At 35.4% G+C, this 26,279-nt stretch overlaps 1 protein-coding gene across 12 annotated transcripts in view; it reads right to left on the bottom strand.

Annotated features, from left to right (window-relative positions):
• The window catches only part of VPS13B (vacuolar protein sorting 13 homolog B), an 805,543-nt gene that overhangs the window by 492,088 nt on the left and 287,176 nt on the right, over window positions 1-26,279 (bottom strand). Inside the window, exon 20 of one of the 12 annotated variants that reach the window (XM_058699598.1) lies at window positions 16,598-18,643. The exons of the other annotated variants lie outside the window; for them this stretch is intronic. Coding sequence (XP_058555581.1) covers window positions 18,501-18,643 — 143 coding nt within the window. The 3' untranslated portion in view covers window positions 16,598-18,500. Of the gene's footprint in view, window positions 1-16,597; window positions 18,644-26,279 lie in introns of those variants that run through there. 12 annotated transcript variants of the gene reach the window in all.

Below are 26,279 nucleotides of genomic sequence, written 5' to 3'. Positions count from 1 at the left end.
ATATCATACATATATATGTGTGTGTGTAGACATAAATGCAGTGAGAGAGAGAAACAGAAAGAGAGGAGAGAAAACATTCATGTATACCTGGCACTATTCTAGTGCTAAATCCATATGATTAAAAAAACTCACTAAAACAGTAACTTTATATACTTAATAATTTGACAATAGAGATAGTCTCCAAAGACAACAGTCCTATATGATGCCACTAGAACCCCTGAATGAGTTATAGGCAAGACCCACTTTACAGTAATTGCCCCTACTTACTCATACTACACTAACAATGGAGACTTCCTAATTTACATAAGGCCATTCTTCCCTTATTTCACCATCATATTGAATCTGTCCTCAGTTAATCACTCAGTAATTCGATAAACATTGACTAGGCATCAACTAGAATAGGAACTAAAGGTACAAAGACAAATTAAAACAGAATCACTGCCTTCATCAATATTTATTTACTAGAGACACTGAAGTAAATAAAAATAGAGCAATGCCCTAAACATGTACAAAGTAATGGAAACATGAGAGGGCAGAAAGTTTTGGAGTCAAAGGTATATGACTGACTCCAGCACTGACACTAGCTGTACATATCCCTGACCACATCACTTAACTGTAGATTTCTTAAGTGAAATGAGACTAACAACACATAATTCATAGGGTTGTTATGAAGACAATATTTATATCTGTTACATAATAGAAACTTACAAAGTGATAGCGGCTGCAATCATCACCATCATCATTATCATACCTTAGTGATGAAATTGGATGACAAACTAAGAATAATTCTGGTTTTAGAGATCCTAGTACTAAGAATGTCATTTACTAGCACCAAAAATGTGTTGAATTATTTGCCTAAGGTAACCAGTCATACAAAATGGTCTTCCAAAGGATAAACATAAGAGGAAAAATATTCAGCATCCGATGGGTTAGGGTATACAGTGATAGGACAGGCACATTCAAGAAATGAAAATCTAGTAGGGTCAAAATGATACATGATAGTGATGTATCTCAATCAAATATGCCTTTGCAACAGGTCCTTGAGGACAATGGCTTCTGGTGTATACATCTAATTTAGGAAACCATACCAAATAGCACACTTTCTTTTCCATTTGTGTATGTCTTTACGATAGCTGACAAAGAACTACTCTGCCCCTAGCTGCTAATATCTGAGTAGGATAATTCTGTACATTAGGCACCCAGTGAGGGGGTGGGGGTAACTAATTTATCTAATAACCCAAGGAATCCTGGATAGTATTCTCCAAAAGCTATCTTAATTAAGATCAGAGTGCTTTATAGCTGCACCAGAAGTACAACCCTGATATCCCTCATATATGGGAGATACTATCTCTGATGCTCTACTATGGAGACTGTCTGCTATACTGCTCTCACATGTATTGACTCTAAGAAAGGAGTCAGTAAACTACAGACTGCAAGCCAAAATCAAACTATCTGTGTTTATACAGATCACAAGCCAAGAAAGGTTTTTACATCTTAAAACAGTGGAAACGATCAAAAAAATGATATTGCATGAAGTAAAGATTATATTAAAATCAAATTTCAGTGTCTATAAATTTTTATTAGAACATAGCTATATTCATTCATTTCCATATTGTCTATTGCTGGTTGCCTGCTACAACAGTAGAGTAAGTGAAATAGATACCTATGGTCTGTAAAACCTAAACTATTTAGAAACCATTTAGAAAAAGCTTGCCAACCCTTCATATAAGACTATATACAAGAGGTATGGCTCTGCAGCCTTCATATGAAGGGCATTGAATACCTAACAGTTCCTTAAGATTATAGTAAGTATCTAACAGATTGTTCAGTAACACTGTTTGGTAAGACCACTCTGAAGTCCTCTTCTGGTGATAATACCAGGTTAATAGCCACTGTTTGCTAGGCTATTACCATATGCCAGCTATTCTCCTCTTTATTTTACAGATGAGGAATCTGAGGATCAGGGAGAGGTGGTAACTTGATCAAGTTTCCTATAGCTAGTAAATTAATCCCAGTACAGTCTCCTCCAAATAAAGCCTTTGGGCATAAACACTATTGTCGGAATAAGAGAACAGAAAACATAAGAATTGGAAGGTAACCAAACCCATGCATTAGTATTAGTTGATTACAAAGGAAAACCACTGGTTTTTTTCAACATTATGTCATAAACTTGAAGATATTATATCTAAGACTATATCTAAGACAATGCTGACTCTTTAATTAATGTAACTTTATTTTTTTACACCAACATTTTTAAAAACCTCATTATTTGTAATTACTTTCATCTAACCAACCTGGGTATGTTAACATCTTAAAAAAAGGAAGGGCATAATTTCAGAATAAAGATTTATACCATTTTCTAATTAGACTTTTTAATGAATTTATGCCTACTTGGTTATGATCTACAAAAGCAAAAGGTGGTATAGATAGTCTATTATGTAACTTGGAAAATTAAGAGAATTTGTGGTACCACTGACAGAAGCAAATTGACTGACAGTGGGAGTCAATTTTGGTATGTAAACTTAACTCAGTTTCAAAAGATTGTCTTCAAGGGGCGCCTTGGAGGCTCAGTTGGTTCAGCGTCTGACTTTTTGGTTTTGGCTTAGGTCATGATTTTATGGTTTGCGGGTTTGAGCCACGCGTTGGGGTCTGTGCTGGTAGCGTGAAGCTTGCTTGGGATTCTCGCTCACCCCCTCCCTCTGCTCCTACCCTACTTGTGCTGTCTCTAGCTCTCTCAAAATAATAAACTTAAAAAAAATTAAAACAAACAAAAAGGTTGTCTTCAATAGGTTACCCCTTCCTTTCAGAGACATTGGTTTTGATTTCTATAGACTGCTGATTATTTCATCATTATCCACATCACTGTGGAAAATTCCTTTCTCTTGAGGGAGATCCTTCCTTCTGATTCTTTTTTTCACATTAATTTATTTTTTATTAGAGAGAGAGAGAGAGAGAACACAAGTTGGGCGGGCAGAGTGAGAGAGAGGGAGAGAAAGAGAAAGACAGAGAAAGAGAGAATCTTAAGCAGGCCCCATGCTCAGCACAGAGCCTGACATGGGGCTCAATCCCATGACCCCGGAATCACGACTTAAGTCGAAACTGCTAGAGGCTCAGTCGACTGAGCCACCCAGGTGCCCCAATCTGATAGCACTTATTTTAATTTTATATAATTCAGAGAAAAACAAAGTAATATCTACCAGAGTGGTCTTAAGTATTATTCCCACACTTTTAAAGCTATCTTGGTGTACATAACTAAGATTTTGAAGCATTTAAATCAATTATTACCAAAACAGGCAAAAATCTGAAATTAAAAATGTTATGTAAATGTTAAGGATTCAATAGTAAAAAGTGTCCAATCATCAGAATGTGAATATGTTTTGGAAATATAACTAACAAACTGAAGTCTTCCTTACTTTTCCTTTTCTGGTGATCAAGATTTGTGTAATGACAGGGCACTAAATAAAACTAAACGGCAGGGAACAATAGGCACCACAAGATGGTGCTAATACCCTCTTAGAACTGGCGGGACAGACCACTACCATTACTCCTCAGATGTGACCTGTGGTGAGACTCTCTGACCAAAAGGGTGGATATGACTGTAACATCTTCTGATCTAAGAGGAAAAGCAAAACATTAACAATTTGAGGAGGTTTTTATTGTTGGTAGTAGAAAAAGGTTATGAATTTAAATTTGTCTACAATTAGCCTTTGGTTTTCAACATTCTTTTCATATAGTCACAATAATTTACATGAAAAAGCTCTGAGCAACTATCTTTATGCTGTAAATAAAATTACTAACTTATACTCCACGAATAAACTACCATCATGCATAAATCACTCTTCTTTGTAAGTAGTGTTCTTATGTGGGACACTGATACAGACGTAACAGATGGTAACAGTCCATATTATGAAAACCCATATTCATACTTTCAAAATCTGTTTCCCAGATTAACACTTTTACTTTTTTCTGTATACATACTCACCCTCTGAATGTACTGGAGTCTTAGAAAAGCACATTAGGCTTTCTCACAGTTGAGGTTCTAAAGACACTAAATCAACTGCTGGAAGTAATAATACTTCCTTCCTTCAGTTGCATTAAGTCCCTTTTAGATGGATGGACGAAAGGATGGATGAACAGACATAAATGGGAGGGAGTGAGGGAAAGAGAAAAGCAATATTCTGCTACCAGAAATTTAACAGCAATTCAAAATAAACAGTTGCTAGAGAGAATTGTTCTATGACTTCATACATGTGCTTAGTACTTACATATTTATGATATACAGTAAAACCTTAGATTGCGAGTAACTTATTCTATGAGTGTTCTGCAAAATAAGCAAATATGTCTGATAAATTTTAACTTGATAAACAAGTAATGTCTTGCAATGCGAGTAGTACATGAGGCCAAATGTCACATGATCACAACTGGGCCAATGGTTCTCTCCCTTTCTCCTCCTCCCTCTCACTGTGGGATTGTGGGTGATGGTCTCCCATGCTCGGATGCTCAGTCTCAGGCCACAGTGTTTGGCGGAAATCACGGATTTTTCAGAACGCTGGAAGGTGCCCACAACTGGCACTAGTGTATTTTTTGTCACTTCAAAGTACCTATGGATAGTCCTTTGCTTTTCCATACAAGAGTAAGCTTAGGAATGCTTTGCTTCATTCTAGGTCAGGTTGCCTACAGATATAGACCCTTTCCTCTGCTGCCTCATGGCCGGTTACAGTAAATACAGTACAAGAGTTTATTATTACTGTACTATAGTCAACACCTGTGCAAGTGTATACAATGGCCCCCACGCAGAAAAGGTTGACAAGAAAGGCAGTAAGAAGGAGATGATTATGATGGAAGTTGAGAAGGAAATCATTGAGAAGTGCAAACGATGTATGTGAGTGGCTGAAATTGCAAGATTTTATAAGAAGTCTACATCTGCATCTCACCTGCAGAGGAGGAAAAGAAAAAGGCGGAGAAATCCCTCACTTCAAATAAGATTATGGGAAATGTGTAAAATATGGGAAACAATGCAAAACTTTGCAGAAAAGCACCACCTGAATAAGGCTATAGCAGTGCAAACGATGAATCTGTTTAAGGACAATGCAATGTCACATTTCCGTGAAATCCTCAAAAAGAGGCAAAAGCAAGTGTCACTGGACAGGTTCGTTGTTAAACGTGCACGAAAAGAAGAAGATTCCACTGAGCCAATCGATAGCAGTGATTCCATTAGTGATACCGAAAGTCGTCCTACACAATAACCTCCTCTGTCTTGTCACAGCCGCAAAGGTTTTCAAAGGTAAGTGGGGACTGATTTGTTTATTTTTGTTTATATTTTATATTTTCTTTATTATTCTGTGTTCTATTACAGTATTGTAATCATTTTTATATGAATATTTTTGGGTTGTGGAACGAATCATCTGAGTTTCCATTACTTCTTACGGGGAAATTTGCTTTGATATACAAGTGCTCTGGATTACAAGCATGTTTCCAGAAGGAATTATGCTTGCAAACCAAGATCTTGCGCTCATGTGTGCCTTCTCTCAACTCTCGTGCCCTCTGTCACATGCGCGTCCTCTCTCCCTCTCTCTCTCTATATATATATATACATGTGTGTGTGTTTATAAATAAAGTAACATTTAATCCGCAAAAATAAAATAAAATAATCCCCAGGTCACAATGATTCAGCAAGGACTGACTTCAGCCTCTTTCCATTATGCCATAAAATATCCATGAAAATATTAATGAGGATAGTATACACTGAGCGGTAAAACTATGTCCCAAATCATGTGTTAAACATTTTACATCTATTTTCTCAGTTAATCCACACAACAACCCTGAAATAAATTATTTTCTTCACTAAAGATGAGAAAATTGGGGTAAAGAGAGGTGGGGTGACCTTCTCAAGGACCTACAACTCATAAGTGGTAAAGCTGGGACTCAAACTTAAGCAGTATGTCTAGAATAGCTCTGCCACTTAACCATTTCACAATACTGCCCTCATAAAATATACAACTATTTCCTTTGGGGGCAAAAGGAATGGCTGTTTAATGAGTAAAACAAAAACAAAAACCTTTTATTAAGCACATAAAATGAATAAAGATGATACAGCAGACACTACGTAAAGAGATCTCAAAGAGCTTGAAATCTAAATAGAAACATACAATTCCTTAACAAAAAACCTAACTGTTAAAAACTACAAAATAGTATAGTAGGAAAAATAAAGTGATTAATTACCAATGACTTAAAAACACAAAATATGATATTAAAAAGGGTAAAATATGATGAACTACAACAAGAGGTGACACAGATTTTTAAAAACAGTCATTCATTTTAGATACAGCAGGTTGGGAAACTCACTAGAGAGAAGGTAGATATTAACTGAATATGGAGAGATAGATTTGAATAGTTAAGAAAGAGGAATAAAGGTCATTCTGGGCAAAAAAATAAATAAATAAAGCTGAATGGACTTTATTCTTCCAAAGCCTTCAAATGATGAATAATATATCCATGATTCTAGCTAATTATTTATATTTTCCATAATAAATACTGTAGGGAGCATAAAGAAACTAGATACAAATTACACGAATAACCAATCAAAAAAATTGGCTGGTTATGACAGAAAGGAAAGGAAAAGATGCAGAAATTAAAGAACTGGAGAAAAGCCGAAGAAATTATTAAATAAACCAGCTTGCAATTCATAAAATACTCCAGCAATGCTCGAGATTCTCTATGGAATTTAATTTTAACTTATGTATTTGTATAATACATGTAGTACAATTATAAAACTAAAGCTCACCTTTTTTTTCTTTTTAAAAGTAGGCTTCACACCCAGAACAGAGCCCAATGTGGGGCCTGAACTAACAGCCCTGAGATCAAGACCTGAGCTGAGATCAAGAGTCAGAATCTTAACTGACTGATGCACCCAGGTGCTTCTAAAGCTCACCTTTTAAAACTGCTTTATGATGAAATAATAGGTAAAGATATTTCATTTGTGGGAAACAAGAGAAAACTTAAACTGTAATGCTTCATGAAAAAGTCCAAAATAAGCCATTTCATTTAAACTTCAGAACAACCCCACGAGAGGTTACTTTACTAAAGAATGAACACAGTCACAGAAGTACAGTGACTAGGCTTAATTTATGTTATACCTGCAAGTGCTAAGATTCAAATCTAGTTTTCCAGGTATCAATTTGAAAATTCTTTCACACTATTACTATTAGGTCTCATTTTCATTATAATAAAAGTTACAGTGCAAGCAAGTATCTGAAAATTATGAATAGCATCACTTGGACCAGATACACTGATACTATGTGGATAGCACACCTAGCCCTAGGAGGGAAGTTCATACATTTATTCACCCAACAAATATTTACTGGCACCAACTATATTCTGGTCACTACCGATAATTTATAGAGAAATAAACAAAAAAGCAAACACCCAAGAAAATATAGTGATAAGGATAATTCAAAGACATTTACTATAGTAATAGCCAAGAGCTTAATGACTTCTTGATGCTGAACAGTCATGAAGACCTCTCTATCAAAGTGACATGTAAGCACAGAACTGGGCAAGTGCAAAGCATTAAGACTACCATTCCAAACATAAGGCACAGCTAAAACAACAGCCCTAAGCAAAAACAAAGACAGTGTAGTAAGAATATAATATGAAGGGGCAGAATCATAGATTATATCAGAGAGGTAGGTAGGGGATTTTTAAGTTAGGGAAAGTAGTTGGAATTTTCTGTTCTCAATGTGAATAGAGAGGGCAGGGAACAACATGGCCCTTTTTATAGTAAAGAGAAAAAAAATTACTCTGAGTGAGGTAAAGAATATAACAAAGCAAGTTTGGAAGCTTGAAGGCAGAGACAACAATTAGAGCTAAAGTAGTGTAGTTCTACTTAACCTTTTACCCACCCTAAATGCATTAGGGAAATTACATTATCCCACAAATAACACCAACGAAGAGGAAATTCTGATAAACTCTGTGCCGTCTTTCAGAGGCTCTCTATTCTTCCACCGCTCACTTTCCAATTTCCCTTCTCCCATGACTAGATGCTATTTTCTTTGTTTGTTGTATATTTCTTCCCTTGTCTCTGCCTCGGTTAAAAATCCACTCTGGATGCTACTCAATCAGAACTGGATTTCTGTCTCCAAAGACTACTGGCATGGCTTGCATTAAACATTCTTGATACTTTAAAAAGTTGTGATTCTGGATAGAGGCAACTTTCAATAAAGAGATTTCTGACCAATATGTTTGCCCTAAATAAGAAAACTTTAAAGATAACCTACATTATAACAGGCAATTTCCATTTAAAAATCCAATTCTGACATGTTTTCTAAATGTAGGCAAATTTTTATGCAGTTTGAGGATAAATATTTAAAGATATTCAAATTCCTAGCATGTGAACACACTAAAAACATCTATGGAAAATTAAAACCAGTCTCAGGAATCTGATGAAATATCTAATTTTAGTTTAAGTTGTATTTCTTTGTATCCTAGGATATCTCTTCTCTATTGTTTAGAAAGCACAGACTTTGAAATACAAAAGGAAAAAAACGCCTGGAGTAGCAAGCTCGTAAAAATTATTTTCCCCCAAAGTTGTAAGTTTTTGATTATTAAGAATGAAAATTAAAACTTATTTCTCAACTTAACCAAACATTTCCCAATACTACTTAAGTCTCAAAAAGCAATTTGTGGTGCTATTTTTATTCATCTAAAAAAGAATTCTTCGCAGTTTTGGGTGTTGTAAAATTAGAAAATAAACTGAGTTGCAATGACTTAAGTGCAATCTCATTTTCTCACAGAACAAGGGTAATACAGTAAGTTATTTTCTGAATCATCGATCTGATCATTTTGGAAATCAGTATTATCATGTTTAATCAGTTTTAAGTAACACACCTATTTTACTCTAAAATAAAGATTTTTAACATGGAAAAAACAAGTGACATGAAATCATAGAATATTATAAAACAACAGAGCATACTCTTCAAAGCTCATCTTTTTTTCATAATTGTTTTAACTGCTACAAATTATGAATGAGACTTCCTCAAGGATATGGAACCCAGGACTTATTTGGAAATATGTTCAATCACTTTCAAAAAAAGAGAGAGAGACTTTGGGGGAGACGTAGGTCAAGTAAATATAACAAGAAATAGATTCAGGAATGCTTCTAGTGCTATTTTTTCTCAGTAAGTGATAACATTAACAAGCAAGTGCTGTGCATTGTTCTGGAAGAAACGTGCTATATTAAGAATGTATCTTCTCACAAGGAGCACTCAACTTACACCTGAGGTAAGCTGTATGCAAGCCTGCCTTTAAAACTCAGTGAGCCAACATTTCTTTGTCCTGAAATTAATCATCCCTTAACCCCTAGCTCCACCACTTCACAATGTCAAAGGACTTGAGTACTGAGGTTATTTCTTTCAACTTTACATGATTAAATGTTTTACTATAAGAGCTTCCATCATGCAACTTTCTTTAGAGTAGTCAATGAACCTGATTTCGTTTTTACCTGTCTTTTCTCCCAGGACTGATACATGTATGATTATCAAGAACACAAGATTTTGTCTGTTTTTACGCTTTTAAGTAAATTCATTAGAACTAGGAATTTGGAAGAAAAAACATTTAATCAAACTATGCTCTTATTGCAGAAAATTTTCAAATTTGTCTCTTGAAATTTCTTAAAAGAAAAATCCTTCTTCAATCACATAGAAACTTATTCTCTTTTATTTGTTGACCAAAGCTCAAGTTTTCTTGGTCAATATAAGTTTTTCTTTCAATCTTTTTACTAGCTTCTTTTGATGACTCTCCATTTCTAAGAATAAACTCTATGGAGCTATTTATGAACCAAGAGTCCTTGTGCCAAGTAGGAAGGCTGCAGAAACAAGTGAGACTGGAAATAAGGTGATGGAACTCTTCTGAAAGAACTGGATGAGATCACTTTGTTTGTGTCAAGCCTATATACTACCAGTAGCAGGAATAATGACAGCATAGTATAACCTATCAGGGTCTGTACATTTAAAATTATTGAAAACAAAGTTACTTAAGAAGAAGACTGCCTATAATTTACTGGTGTAACTTGGAAATCAAAGTTTTAAACTATGGAGTTGGACCTATTTTAGTAGCCCCTACCATATTTCCTTGATAAATGTTTGGGAATACTAAGATTCTACAAGAAGTGGGCAGAAAAAAATAATCCATATCACGATATAACACAAGTAGGATGGATTAGAACCTTATATTAAAAGAGATTAAGATCTACCAAGCTCCTCTGTGAAGATGAACTATTTCCCAATTAGAACCTGACCATTCCCTCTTCCACACTCTCAAGGATGTTTTCATCTCTTCTAATGCTACCACACTGATTTATAGTAAGATATGCATATGTCTCTTTTCTCTCTAGATATTAAGATACTTGATGACTTTTTCTTTGCCTCCATTACAACAGGACTCATAGCAAAGGTCTACTAAATAACTATCACGTGCCAGTTTTCTTGAAAACTCACATTTAATGGGAGCTAAAATATAAATAGAGTACAAATGACATAATGTAGTATAGGTATAAGTAGGATGATGCTATTTGCAAATTTAGACAAATTTGACAACAACAACAAACTGCTAAGTCTTACAGGCAGTGTCATGGTTTTTTATTTTTATTTTTTTAATGTTTGTTTTGAGAGAGAGAGAGAGAGAGAGAGAGAGAGCGCGAGGGAGGGCAGAGAAAGAAAGAGACACAGAATCTGAAGCAGGCTCCAGGCTCCGAGCTATCAGCACAGAGCCCTGACACAAGGCTTAAACTCACAAACTCCAAGATCATGACCTGAGCCAAAGTCGGATGCTTAACAGACAGAGCCACCCAGGCACCCTGGAGGTGGTCATATTTTAAGAGAGAGTATGTTTGATCTGGGTCTAGAAAGCTGTCAGTATTTTCCATATTAAAAAGAGATTCCAGGAAGGAAGGTAAGCACACTTGAAGATAACGAAGCAGTAATACGCACACACGCACACACACAGTTCAGGAAGAAGAAAAGAAATGCATATAAAATGGTCAAGTATTTGAAAGTAAACAGGTGATGCCTTTCTTAATTAAGCTTAAACTCAAATCTTGTGGGCTATACGAGGAATCCACAAATGGTTTTGAAGCAAAGAAGGTATCTGATAAGAATCTGTGTGGAAAGATGGATAAATAAGTGGGATTAATGAGACAGAAATTTAACAAAAGGCTACAAATACTAAAAAATAAACGTTAGAATAAACAAGACCAAAAAACATTTAGGAATTGATTAGTTGACAAATAGCCTTATTTGAGAATAGTATTTTCAAATCAAGAATCTAGTTTCCAAACAGAATAAATTATTAAAAATAGCAAAATTCTTCCTGGGAAAAACTGAGAAGGGTATTTCTACTTTTTATTTCATATTTACCATTACAGTTCTTTTTTCCAATAATACTTAAGTATTTTATAATTAAAAAACTAATTTAAAATTGTATCAATTTAAACATGAACATCACTACTATGTAACAAAAATTAATTTCAAGATAATTCTTGAAAAGAGATTCATATTACAATCTGCTGATCCACTCCCCTTCTACCACCATAAATAATTTCACTTTGAGAAACTCTCCAAGTGATTTCATTTTAGTTGCTAACCTCTCTAGAAAACTATTTTAAATTTGTTATTAGCCTTATTATTTTTAATTGCATCTACCATGCAAGTCAGAAACCCAGATGTTATCTGTAATATCTCTCTCTTCATGGATGCAATACATCATCACTAAATACTGAGAATTCTACATCCTAAATAATCCTCAAATTTTCTACACCTCTCCATATCCAGCCTCCCTGCTAAGATCAAACTACTTATTTCTTATAGGAACTACTACCATTGCCTCTGTAATAGTCCATCAACACTCACTCTCATGCCAGCATGTAGTGATCATGCCATTTCTTCACACTACAGCCAAAATGACCTTTTCAAAATATAATGTGATCCTGTCAACACCGCCATAATTGAGCCTTTCTATGGCTTAGTATTGCTGTAATGGATGAAAACATGACTCCTTTCAAGGCACTAAAGTCTCAGCAGAGTGTGGCCCCTACCTTTTTCTCCAGTTTCATCTGCACTATTTTCCCACTTGCTCTCTCCACTCCTTCAGTTCCTTCTAGTCACCATATTACCCTCTCACATAACATTCTGTCAGAAAAGTGATCCTCTTCACCTCCATAATGCCTATACTAACTCCTTGATATCTACACTTATTACCTCACTTCTTCAAGAAAGCTTACCCCAATTTTCCAAACCAGGTCAAGTCTTTCTACTGTATAATCTCTCCTAATATTATGATTCTTTCCTCTATGATACTATTGCAATTTCAATTTTATATTTATCTGTGTGATTACTTGTCCTTGCCACTTATACGTTCTACAAGTAGCAGATAATTTTGTGTCTTTATCACTTCAACAAAATTTGTGAAACACAAGCAGTATAAAAAAATACATGCATACTACAATATATTAAAACAATATAGAGAATATAAGAAAGAACTCAAAACCCCTAGTTACCAGAAATAACAAGTGTTAACATCCTGTTGTATATTCTTGGGAGACTTTAATGAGGGATTCTGTATTTTATCTACAGTTCTGATCGTATAATACATATTGTTCTGGATTTTCTCTATTATTGATTCTAGATTCTCTGTAAGATACATTTGCAACAGATACTGAGTTGCACCCCCAATAAGCAATTATCAATGTAAATAGAGGAAGAAAAAGCATGATATTTTTAAATATGAAAAGTGTCCCACATTCCTTAGAAATAAACTATTCTTTTCATGAGACAGAAAATAATCTATTTTAAGTATGAAAAACTGGCGAACATCTGAGAGTTGCAAATTTTCTCAAAATAACATTCAAAGATGGCACTTGGCAGAATGTTTTCATGTTATGAAAAAAGCACTCAAGTTTAATTTTATATTTCAAAATATTTAAAGTACGTATTAATGTGCTGCCATTAAAACTGTGGAAGAAGTACAAATAATTTATACTTAAAAACAAAATGGTCTATGAGAAACTGAAAAATAAAGTCATTTTTTAATAGCTTCCTTGCTCTAAGTAATGGATCATGATGATTGTACTTTCATATTTCATGAAGATAAAATAATACGGCCATTCTTTACATCATTTATTAAAATGTTAATGCAAAGACTAGTTCTCTGATCAAAATCACCTTATCTGACTTTCAGAATAGAGGGTTGTTTTAAATGGTTCCATGGGGAAATAGCATCATCTAATTTATGTCCATGGTGTTTAAGCATTGCAGAGGTAAAACAACTTTTGCATGTCATCTGAAAAAGTTTATTTTCATCATCCTTCTACTTAGCAATCTTGATTTCATCTATGATCAGAATTGTGGTGTGCTAAATATGGGCTAAAAATTTTATTTTGTTAGCAACTAAAAAAACATAAGGTTGTTTATTTATTAATTATATCCAATAAACCCAAAAAAACCCACATAAGGCCATAAGATTAATCTTAGTAACAAAAAAAAAAAAAGAAATCTTATGACATGCACCTCAGCAGAGTTCAAGTTTCACCCTAGACAAGCAGATTATAACAATAAAATGAAGACTGTCTGGTATAATTAATAGTACCAGTTCAGTAAATCCAAACTTGCTGAAATGATCAGGGCAAGTTATATCATGGTCTGAACAATACCTCCTAACTTATAATTTTTTAATGTTTATTTATTCTTTGAAAGAAAGAGGGGGCAAGGGAGAGAGCGCCTGAACTGGGGAAAGGCAGAGAGAGAGGGAGACACAGAATCTAAAGCAGGTTCCAGGCTCTGAGCTGTCAGCACAGAGCTAATTGTGGGGCTTTACCTCACCAACCGTGAGATCATGACCTAAGCCGAGTCAGACACTTAACCCAATGAGCCACCCAGGTACCCCCTAACTTTTAATTTTTTTTAACTTAGATCTGAAACTTAAAACACTGAAATTCTTGCACACGTGTATAAGGAGACATGTACAAAAATGCTCGTGAAAGGACTATTCATAATTTTTAAAAATGTTAATTTAAATAATTACTAAGAAAAAAATAAAAACACTGCAGTACAGTCATATAATGGAATAATATAAAGAAAGAAAATGAATGAACCACAGTTAAATAACTATGAGGTATGTAGCATAAGCTGAATAAGAAAATAAAGGTGGAGAAAGAATACATATATCATGATACCTTTAACAGCTCGTTTTTGCTATGTAACACACCGTTCCAAAATTCAAAGGCTTCAAACAACTATCATTTACTTAGCTTGTTAGATCACCCATTTCAGGGATCCCCACCTGGAAAGTCTTTCTGTTAGCCCTGGTTGATCTCAGCTGAGGCTGACTGTGATGTGTGTAGTCAGGTGCCAGGCAAGCTGGATACTGACTGCTTATGGGGTAGGGCATCTCAGCTCTCATCACCATGGTTTCTCATATTCTAGCTCAAAACTGTTCATATAGTGGTCTCAGGATTCCTAATGAAGAAAAGCAAACTCCAGAATGCAATTCCTTTCTAAACCTCTGCTTTGTCATGTTTGCTATGGGTGTTCTTGTAAAATAAATTGTTACACCTTTTAGTATGTCTAATTTCTTTTTTTAAATGATAAAAAGGAATTAGAAGAAAATTCCTATAAATTAAGTATGTTACAAAAGGACTTCAACATAATTAGTAAACACAGACTACAAAATAAGATCTGACAGTTTTTTTTAAAACCCAGTGAATCGGCAGATCAATTTTACATTATTTGCATTATCAGAAAAGGACAAAGACAACAAAAAGGAGTAGATTTAGAAAAATTCAGCACCTGGTATAAAAGAACAAAAAGAATAATTGTTAAACATATCCATAGACTAAAAAAACTAATTTAAATAATGTACTGTCCAACGTGTGCTATTAATTCAAACTTGTAAAAATATGAGGAAATAGGCCATCATGATCTATGAAAAGAATACAACAGCAGAAACAGATCTGACAAAACTTTAAATAACCACATTATTAATTGTAGATTATGAAAGAATGTTTGAATTAGATAACTAAAAGATGGAATATAAAACTTAAGACTAAATACAATAAAAAAAAAGAATAGAGTGCTTAAAGAGGTTCAAAATGAATTTTAAAATATATTCAATGAAATTATAAACACAGTAGATAGGTTAAACATCAAATTATACAAGAATTAGTGAACCTGAAGAAATCACTCAAAATGTAACACAAAAAGAGAAAGATTAAAATATGAAAGAGGGATACAGATACAAGAATGATGGAATGATAGTATCCAACATATGTTTTATCAGAGTTTCAGAAGAAGAGAAAAGTGGAGAACAATACCTGAGGACACAACAGTTGAAATTTTCTGAGAATTGATGAAAAGACACAAATTCTCATTTTCAGAGAGCAAAATGATTCCCAAGTAGGATAAATAAAATGAAAACCACAACTGAGTAAATAAGGGTTAAACTACATAAAATAACTGTAAACAAAAAGATATAAAATCAAGTAGAGGGAATAGACATATTACCTAAAACGAAATGACAAACAGCAGACTTCTCAAAAAAAGGAAATAACAATCAAAGCAGAATTTTATACCCAGATAAACTATTATTCAAGTTTGAAATAATGAGTAAGGCAAGCTCTCAATATAGCATCCTAGAAAAAATAAAATCGTCAAAACTAAGTCAACAGGAAATATGAATATCCTACACCTATCAGAGGAATTGAAACAGTAGTTTAAAAATATTAAAAGAGGTGGGGAGAGGGAGTGAGGAAGATGAGGCTGCAGTGGTGGAAAGAAAAAGCACAAAGAAAACAAAAGATTTTTTTAAATAAAGGAGGAAGAGGAGGAAGGAGGGTGGGAAGAAATATGTAGGAAGGGACAGGACCAAATAGTTCTGAGAAAAATTCCATAAAACTTTTAAAGATCTTTCTAATCTTTTACAAACTCTTTCAGAGAATTTAAAAAAAAAAAAAAAGCTTTACCAATGTATTATATAGGGCTAGCAAACCCTGACACCAAACCAAGAAAAAAAATTACACAGCAAGTTGACTAAGGAAAATACAAGGGGGGAAAAATATATATATATATATATGATTTGCATTCTTCATGATGACTTACATAATATATGTAATATATATTATGACTTACATAAAGGTATAAATTACTTTTCAAGCACTGCTTTAACTATCTCTCACAAATGTTGACACACACTATTCCATGATCGTTTAGTTACATAAAAATAAATCATGACTAAGATGGGTTTGTTGCAGGACTGCATGTATAGTTTAATAATGAAACTTCCTCAACCTGATTAAGGTATCTACCAAATATATACTTACCATCACACCATACTTAATGTAATAAAATATCACACTCAATAGGGTAACATTAGGACTTTTATCATCAAGAAACAGAAGGAGCTGACAATTGCCACTTTTAGCGGCAAAAGTCCTAGCCAATAAATTAAAAACTAAGAAATAAAAAATATTAAAATTGTATGTATAGGGTATGATAAAAGACACACCCAAACACACACAAACATATACACAAGATAAAATACAGGTAAGTTTAATCAAGTTTTAATTAAGATATAAATACAGAGGCCCCTGGCTGGCATAGTCAGTTAAGTGTTGTGAGTTTGAGCCCCATGATGGGTGAAGAGATTACTTAAACATAAAAAAGTAATAAAACTCAAATACAGATTTTCATGGAACTTGAAAACTTATTTTTTAAAATAAAGTATTTAAAGGGTGCTTTGGTGGCTGGCTCAGCCAGTTGAGCGTCCGACTCTTGTTTCAGCTCGGGTCATGATCTTATGATCTGTGAGACTGAGCCCTGCATCAGGTTCTGCACTGACAGCATACAGCCTGCTTGGTATTACCTCTCTCCCTTTCTCTCTGCCCCTCCTCCCCTTTGCTCTCACTCTCTGTCTCAAAAACAAACTTAAAAAAAAATTTTAAGTAAAATAAAAGTGTTTGTAGAACGCAACCTACTCTTGTCTACAAAACGATACCTTCCAGCCTATTAGTGACCCAGCTGCAGAAATCCTTGGTGTGCAGCAATGCCACATAGCAGCACTATTGTGCCAATGGGCCAAGATGAGACAGTAAGAGTACATCCACACTGACCTACTATAGAAGAACATTGTTCACAAGTGAATTAGTCCCTGATCCTCTTTAAAAGATTGGGTATAATAACCTGGGTGACTGTAGCCAATCAGGAGATGGAGTGGGCTAAGATACATCTGTAGCTGTGGCCCAATTACAGAGCCATGCAGGATGTCACGGCACAGTTCATCAGCATTGGGTGCCCAAAGTGGCCATGCCATTCCACCATCCACTATGACTACTTGATCAAGACCTGGCTCAGGGTCCTATCCCTGGGAAAGAGGGATACAGACTCCAGAACTTCAAGCATAACCCCCAAATCAACAGGCTACACATCATTTGATCTACCAGAAGCAAATGTTCTCCTTCAGATCTCATCTCATGATGGCTCCTGGTGACAGGAGACCCAGAAGCTGGACCAAGTGCTCCAAGCCACAAAAGGGATGGTTGCAGAGAAGTACAATGCCTTCCTCTACTCATTGGTGTCCCAAAACACACATGAAATGGCTTACTCAACCAAGTGGCAAAGGTTCTTGGTAGATCAGGGTTATAGCTTTAAGGTGATCACTAAGTTTGCTGGCATGGAGAACGAAGAGTTGGCATCTTCTACAAGAAAGGAGCAGCACCAGCTCTTACAGAAAGTCCTGGCAACCACTGACCTGGATGCTGAGGAAGAGGTGGTAGCAGGAGAATGTGGCTCCAAATCCAGCCAGATATCTTGATGCTTTGGCACAACAAGTTCCATGTCTGGGGCTGACGATAGTGTGTGTACATGGAGTAGCACTCGTCACAGAGCAAGGCTTCCATGAAGCACGTGCACCCGCTTTTCAAGTGCTTCAGGAAATGATGTCCACAGGGTCATGTAGGCGAAAGCTGGGTGCTCGGCACCAACACTGGATAAATATTTTCCATCCATATTCTTTCCTCTAGCATTTGCCAAACTGATGTAAATGCAATGTCTATTAACTGTGTTGAAGAAAATGTATCAAGAGCTTGGTTCTGTCTTCATGAGTTATTCAGGCCTTAAAAATTGAGTCGGGAGAAAATATCTTTGTTTTTTTTTTTTTCAGACCTTTTTTCAATCTTCTCAATACCACACCAAAGACAGGAAATGTATAAATTTCTGGCAACTACAGTGTTCCAAGAATAGCATGGGCTTCAGGAGGCCTGGATCTGGAATCATTCACCACATCATCTTGGAGAACTATGCACACCCTGGATTCTTCTGATTGGCATTTATTCCCACACTCCCAATAGAGGTGGCCTGTGGAACATCTGTATCGGCACTGGGAATTTGAAACTGTGAATGGCAAGTTTGGGACTCCCTGGAAGTTGATGTTCCCCCAAATGACTGGTGTGAAGTTTATCAAGATGATCTCCAGCTAGACCTCACCCACAGATGTGATCCTAAAACGGAAGCATTCTTGCAGTGAAAGGTGGCACAGGTACAATAGTGCAGTGGCATAGGTCTGGTGTAGACTCCATCTCCTATCCTGACATGATGACAATCTGAAAATGGGCACAAATTGGGACCCTCAGTGTTCTCTTACAAGCATAAAATTAAGAAATACCTGAATTAGGCAGGGCAAGGAGACATGGCCAGTCTTACATATAAAATCCAAGTACTCTTGGCACCTGACCCTGGCTGTCATTATAACCAACTGACTAAAATTAACCTCAACAAGCTGAAGCAGTACACCAATTCACCCTTTACCCTGATCTGGCCCACTCTGTGGCAGGAGCTACTGTGGCAGAGAAGGAAGAATATCCTCTGCACACCCAGTGGGTCTGATTGGCAGCTGCACCAACTCAAGTACAAGGAAATGAAGTGTTCAATAGATGAGGCCAAGCCATCTCGGCCAGTGCTGGCTCACAGGTTCAAGAGTACATCTCGCTTAATCATTGCACTGATATCCAAGCCGACCTACATCACTAAGTGGAATAGTTATGCACAGATCCTACAGGATGTGGGTGGAATTCCCTAGCCAATGTGCCATTGACCAGTAGAACAAAAAGGGCATCAACATGAGAAAAATCACAATTACAACCTCCTACAACAGAAACTTCACTGGCCAAAACAAGGTGAATCCTAAGATCCATACTTTCATTGCATCGCCAAAGAATATCACAACCCTGGCTATTCCTGGCACCCTCTAGGTCAACTCAGAGACTGACTTCCTGACAGGCAAGAATGGCAGGAAGTTCAAGATGGAGGCTCCAGATGCATATGAGCTTCACTAAGTAGAGATCAACCCCCAGGTACAATACATCCAGTCCCTGTCCCCAGGAATAGCAGGGGGACGGGGATGGGGGGAGGGGGGTCGCTGGAGGAGGGGTAGATGAGAGCTCCACCAGCCAGCACCTGTAGCTTCTGAAGCCTTTTGACAAGTGAGATGACAAAGACCTAAACAACCTACAGATCCCTATAAAAGTCAAAGGAGAGGGGCACCTGGGTGGCTCAGTCAGTTGAGTGTCCGACTTTTGATTTCAGCTCAGGTCATGATCTCACAGTTCATGAGTTCAAGCCCCGCATCAGGCTCTGTGCTGACAGCAGAGCCTGTTTGGGATTCTCTGTCCCCTTCTCTCTCTGCAACTCTCTGCTCGCTTGCTCTCTCTCTCTCTCTCTCTCTCTCTCTCTCTCTCTCAAAAATAAATAAATATTTAAAAAGCAAAGTCGAAGGAGAGTATGCTACTGACCATATCCTGACTGCTGACACCTGGTTCAAGTTCTGGGGATACCTGGACAACACCTCTAACAATCTGCTTATTGGTGCTATCCATCAAAAAGAGCAAGGTTAACTCTGTGCAATGTTGTCACTCAGGAGTTTGTCCTATCCCTGACAACTGTCCGCTAGTATAAGAAACATGGCATCAGATGGTTATGATCAGATATGAGAACCATGGGAGAGAGTAAACTGCAGTTTGTTCACAAAAGAGATTACTACAAAAATGACCAAGAGTTCTAAGAATAAAAACTTAATATCGAATAGAAAAAGTAAAAATAGCAAAGAAATCAAGACATTGAAAACAATATGAAACTTCAATAATTTTTAAATCATACATACATATATACTAAAAGCATAAAGACAGGCACAGGCACAGGAATAATGACTGCTAACTTCAGAACAGCGGCCAATGCTAACATGGTAAAGAGAGAGAAGGACAGGACTAGGGAAGAAAAAATGGAGTCTCAAAATATATTTGTAATGATTTTTTTTTAAAGCTGAGATATTCATTACATTATTCTCTATTTTTATGTCTGTTTCAAAATAATAAAGGGCACCTGGCTGGCCCATTTGGTAGAGCATGTGACTCTTGATCTCGGGGTTGTAACCTCAAGGCCCACGTTGGGTATGGAGATTACTTAAAAATAAAATCTTAAAACAATAAAAGAAAAAGAAAGGAGAGAACAAAGGAATAACCACTGAGCTAGCACAGACAGAGTAGGATAATATTCCTTCCTTTCATTCTCATTATTAATCACAAGTATTAAAATGTCATGGTAACAATCTCCCTCAATTATTACAAAGTGATGTTTAATGCCTGTGCTTCAGAAGCAAATGAATTCTGCAACATATAAAGGTTTCCAAAGTCACTACCATGAGACACTGGATTTCAAAATAATGTTTCAATGAGATACTACATACATCATAATGTATCAAAATAATTTGGCATATTACTATTTTCATTAACTAGCTCTGAAAGTGAACTCACTCAAAGGAAAATCAAAAGCTTAAATATAAAGTGCATAAAATAGGTAATCCTTAATACATAATCAGATTTCTTCAAAACTATTATTGATTATTGTAACTCTTTTTCTCACTAATTATAATTATATAAATTTCAAACATAGGGGCCCCTGAGTGGCTCAATCAGTTAAGCTGTTAAGTGACTGACTTCGGCTTAGGTCATGATCTTGTGGTTCATGAGTTCAAGCCCCACATCCGGCCCTCTGCTGTTAACAGCCCACTTTGGCTCTTCTGTTCCCCTTTCTCTGTCCCTCCCCCCCTCTCTCTCTCTCACACACACACAAAAATAAACAATTGTTTTAAAAAAAAAGAAACATAAATATATCCTAGCAGAAAAATATTCTATAGGTGCTCTAACAGATGAGATGAATGATTAAGAAAAGAAGAAAATAAAATGCAGTAGGCAAGAACTAAGTAAATAACTTACTGAGAAAAACTAAAGCAGACCGAAATAAATGGAGACATTTACCATGTTCAGGATTTCAAAGACTCAATATTGTTAAGATGTCAGTTTTCCCCCAAGCTTAAACACAAATTCAAGGAAATCCCAATCAAAATTCTAACAGGACTTTAAATAGAAATTGACAAGTTGATTCTAAAATTTACATGGCAAACAAAAAACTTAAATAATCTTTAAAAACGATAAAGTTAGAGGACTCACACTACCTGATGGCAAGATTTAGGACACAGCAAGTAAGACCATGGACACTGGCATACACATGAATAAATACACATTAATGAAACAACAGACATTCCAGAAACAGACCCATAAATATGCCATCAATTGAGTTTTGACAAAGTGCCAATGCAATTCGATGAGGAAAAGAAAGACTTTTCAACAGACAGTGCTTAACAACTGAATAAACAAAAGGGCAAAAAAGAATATTGAAAACCTTAATCCCAACCAAACACTATTCACAAAAAAATTATTTAAGATGTATCACCCTACAAATAATGCTAAACTATAAAGTTTTTAGAAAAAATTATATAAGATTATGTAAGATTTCTATAAAAATCTGAAATATAAGCACTAATCATAGAAAAATTGATACATGTGACTTCAGCAAGATTTTTAAATTTTGCTCCTTATAAGACACTGTTTGTTTTCAAAATAAAAACAAAACCAGAATAGGAACAAAAAAAAATCCTCCACACATATACCTGACCTATATTCAGAATATAGGTTCTTTATGGAACCCTACCAACTCAGTAAGACAAAGTACCAATATAAAACAACCAAAAGACTTGAAAATACACTTCACAAAAGAAGGTATGAAGTACCAAAAAGCAAATGAAAAGATTATTAGTCATCAGATAAAAACAAATTAATATCAGCATGGGATATCTTTTCATGCTTAGAAAAGATACAATCAAAATGGTTACACCAAATATTGACATTGACAAGGACAAGGACATGGACAGAACTGTAACTCTCACAGGTGGGTATTTTAAATCACACAACCACTTGGGTAAAAAGTTTAGCATTCTGTTATAAACATATACGTATCCTATATTAGTGATTCCATTCCTAAATATATATGCAATAGAAATGAAAATATATGTCCACAAAAGACTTGTAAAGAATTTTACAGCTCCCAATAACCCTAAACTGGAAACAACCCAAATGTCCATCAACAATAGAATGGAGGGGCACCTGGGTGGCTCAGTCTGTTAAGTGTCTAACTTCAGCTCAGATTTGTGGGTTCAAGCCCTGCATCGGGCTCTGTAATGACAACTTGGAGCCTGGAGCCTGCTTCAGATTCTGTGACTCCCTCTCTCTCTGGCCCTCCCCCACTCACACTCTGTCTCTCTCTCTAAAAAATAAACATTAAAAACTTAAAAAAAATACAATAGAATGGAAAAACTATCAGAACCATATACTGGAATACTATCTAACAAAAAATAATACAACTACTGACACACAAATCATGCACAATTTCAAAAATATTATGTTGAGCAAAAGGCTACACGATGAGAAATATTTATCTCCAGAGACTTATGCTGAATGAAAAGAGCCAAAAAGGTTACACACTACATACATGACTCCATTTATGTAACATTTTTTTAACGAAATTATAGAAATGGACAGTGGGTAAGTGGTTGTCAGTGGTTAAGACATGGGGCTGGAGTGGGCTGAAGGAGAAAGCAAGGAGAGAAGTAGGTGTGATTTACAAAACAGTAAAAGAAGGAATCTTGGTAACGGAACTGTTCTGTATTTTGACTGTGATAGTAGATACATAGATCTAAACATGTGATAAAATTACATAGAATGCACGCACACACACAGGAATATAAATAAAAAGAAATAAATAAGATTAGTGAATTGCCAATATCCTGATTGGGATATTGTATTATAGTTTTGCAAGATGTTATAATTGGGAGAAAATGGGTAGTATATATGATCCCTTTAGTATTTCTTAGAACTGCATGTGAATCTATAATTATCCCTAAATAAAAGTCTTAAGTTAGAAAAGTAAATTTAAAACACACACACACACACACACATACACACAAATATACCCTCTATTTATTTGCACATCTTTCTCCAAAAAACAGAATCTCTAGGCATTAATTTTATGTCTCTCTGATACCCTAAGAAAGCAATAATTTAAAGATGTAAGACCATAAGGGTGCCTGGGTGGCTCAGTTGGTTAAGCATCTCACTTTGGCACAGGTCATGATCTCACAGTGTGTGGGTTTGAGCCCCTCATTGGGCTCTGTGCTGACAGCTCAGGAAATTTACAGCTCATAGGAAATTTACAGAAGAACCTTCATTATGGGAAATATGGAAAGGAATGAATAAAACATTTTAATCTAAATATTTTATCTTGAATCCCATGCTTTGCATTTAAGGGTATTTTGAAGGATAACCTAAGTCAATGTACATAAAGTACTGAAATTAAGGATATAGGGTAAGTGTAACATTCACTTTGTGCTTGTAAACATCCTTTCCACACTGAACCCCTTGGGACAGTCAAAGAATTTGCCGAATGAACTCCTCAGAATATATCAAAGAAATTTAATTTGTCCTAAAACACTTGAACTGACTGGGGAAGAAAAAGTTACCTGATCCCTTACTTGCATAAGATGGCCACTTAATGAAAAGATAATATGGTAACTGTAAATCTTAGCCTTACTGATTCCTAATTTTTCTCTTTCCTTGCAAATACTTAAGACTTGTTAAAAATAATATTTTAATCCAATCATCTTGGATATAAAATCCAGTCATTCCTCTAAGAACCAAATGCCAAATAACGGAAAATAGATAAGGCACAAGCTATTATTTAAATGATCCAATGAGCCTTTCAATGAGTTTAATTGGCATAGTTTCACACATCAGGTTATTAGATGGAACAAATTTTTGCCACTTGATTTATCTATACTGTTGAGAACCGATTAAACATTTTCTACAACAGATAAGAAACAAACCTCTTTTCTAATCATGTTGCTGGGGTTGTCAAAATGATACAACAATGATGCCCAAACTTCTGAAAAGATGATTTTGTAATTAGGTTTCAAATATTTAATTGATATTGTTAATTGATCATTGTTTTGTTTAGCCTTCCCCCAAAGAGGCAAAAATATACTAAGAAATACATAAATGAAGATGTTAGCAAAGATTTGGGAAAAAAGAAGATACTCTAATTTTGCTTTTTAATAACATAATTATAGAGCACAAGAGAAATTTTATCATGACTTATTTCATACTTTCTTCTAAGATGACTTAACAAAGATCTCACCTAGACTCTTTAGCATGTTAACTTTTTTTGCCCTAAAAATTATTTTAAATTAACAAAATGTATAGATATAGATCTATATCTACATAGATAGATATATCTCTATAGCAATTGCACTACTAGGTATTTATCCAAGAAATACAGGTATGCTGTTTCGAAGGGACACATGTACCCCAATGTTTATAGCAGCACTATCAACAATAGCCAAAGTACGGAAAGAGCCCAAATGTCCATCGATGGATGAATGGATAAAGAAGATGTGTGTATACATACACACACACACACACGCACACACACACAATGAAGTATTACTCAGCAATCAAAACGAAGGAAATCTTGCCATTTGCAACTATGTGGATGGAACTAGAGAGTATATATAGATATATATCTATATAGATATATCTACATAGATATAGATATAGAATCTAGAGATTCTAGAACAAAGTGAAATTTAAACTAAATGTATTGTTAATTATTCATTTCCCTTAAATTACTGAGTTATCCTTCTATAGTTACAATGGTGAGCTCAAAAAAATGAAAATTTCTTCTGTCCACTACCTATAAACTATAAGATCACTCAATGTATTCTTCTGCCTCACAAACACAAACAATACTTTAAATAAAGTTTTTCTGTAGCAGCTTTCAAATTTCACATCCAGCCTTAAATTTTACAATTTCATCTACACCAAACGCCACTAAAGTCAAAATGTATAAAGAACTTTATTGTGTTAATTTGTACAAAACTGCACAAATATAACCCAGATGTTTTATGTTAATATAATCAACTCTTCAAATTAAAATTATTCTTAATTTGCTGATAAAAGTATCACTTTTCAGCAACTCAGATTTAAAAGTTTACTTCAATATAACTCCTAGTGTCATGTGTGCTAATGAGAACATAAGTCTATTAAAACAGAGAAGTTCTTCATAGAGGAGTCCTATCTGCCCTACAGCTGTAAAATGCAAGATGCTGGAATTAGGCTGTAAATAATGTTGCTACATAGTCTGACAGTTCTATTATCATTTATTACTCACTGTGGGAGCTAATGCAGTAAATGACTAGCTTGTAATGCAATGATAAGACACACTGCTTAAAATTTTTTTTTTTTTTAAACGTTTTTTATTTATTTTTGGGACAGAGAGAGACAGAGCATGAACGGGGGAGGGGCAGAGAGAGAGGGAGACACAGAATCGGAAACAGGCTCCAGGCTCCGAGCCATCAGCCCAGAGCCTGACGCGGGGCTCAAACTCACGGACCGCGAGATCGTGACCTGGCTGAAGTCGGACGCTCAACCGACTGCGCCACCCAGGCGCCCCTAAAATTAACAAAGCTGATCCCTGAAGTAAGAACTTAACAGGACCAATTCATAACAAAAACAGTTAAGTAAATTTTCAGCAGTCTTCACACGTTTTTCTTCTATAGGTCTTATCCTCTGTGATTAACTAGATAAGAGTTTAGTAGAACCATCTATCCTTATTCTGAAAAAGATATAAAAAAAATTAAAGGAAGTTCAATGGATATGCAATAAAATTATCTATGAGTAAGGAATCTGAAGGAGAGCACTTTAATATACATGTGAATGAAAGCTGAAAAGTGAAAGAACATTCTTTACCAAAAATAATATGGATTTTCTTCAAGACTGAACAGCACCTAATACC

The sequence above is a fragment of the Neofelis nebulosa genome, chromosome 14 (genome assembly GCF_028018385.1).
Source record: "Neofelis nebulosa isolate mNeoNeb1 chromosome 14, mNeoNeb1.pri, whole genome shotgun sequence".
Taxonomy (NCBI): Eukaryota; Metazoa; Chordata; class Mammalia; order Carnivora; family Felidae; genus Neofelis; species Neofelis nebulosa.
The sequence above is the reverse complement of the archived record's forward strand: the minus strand, read 5'-3'. Positions and strand labels throughout refer to the sequence as shown.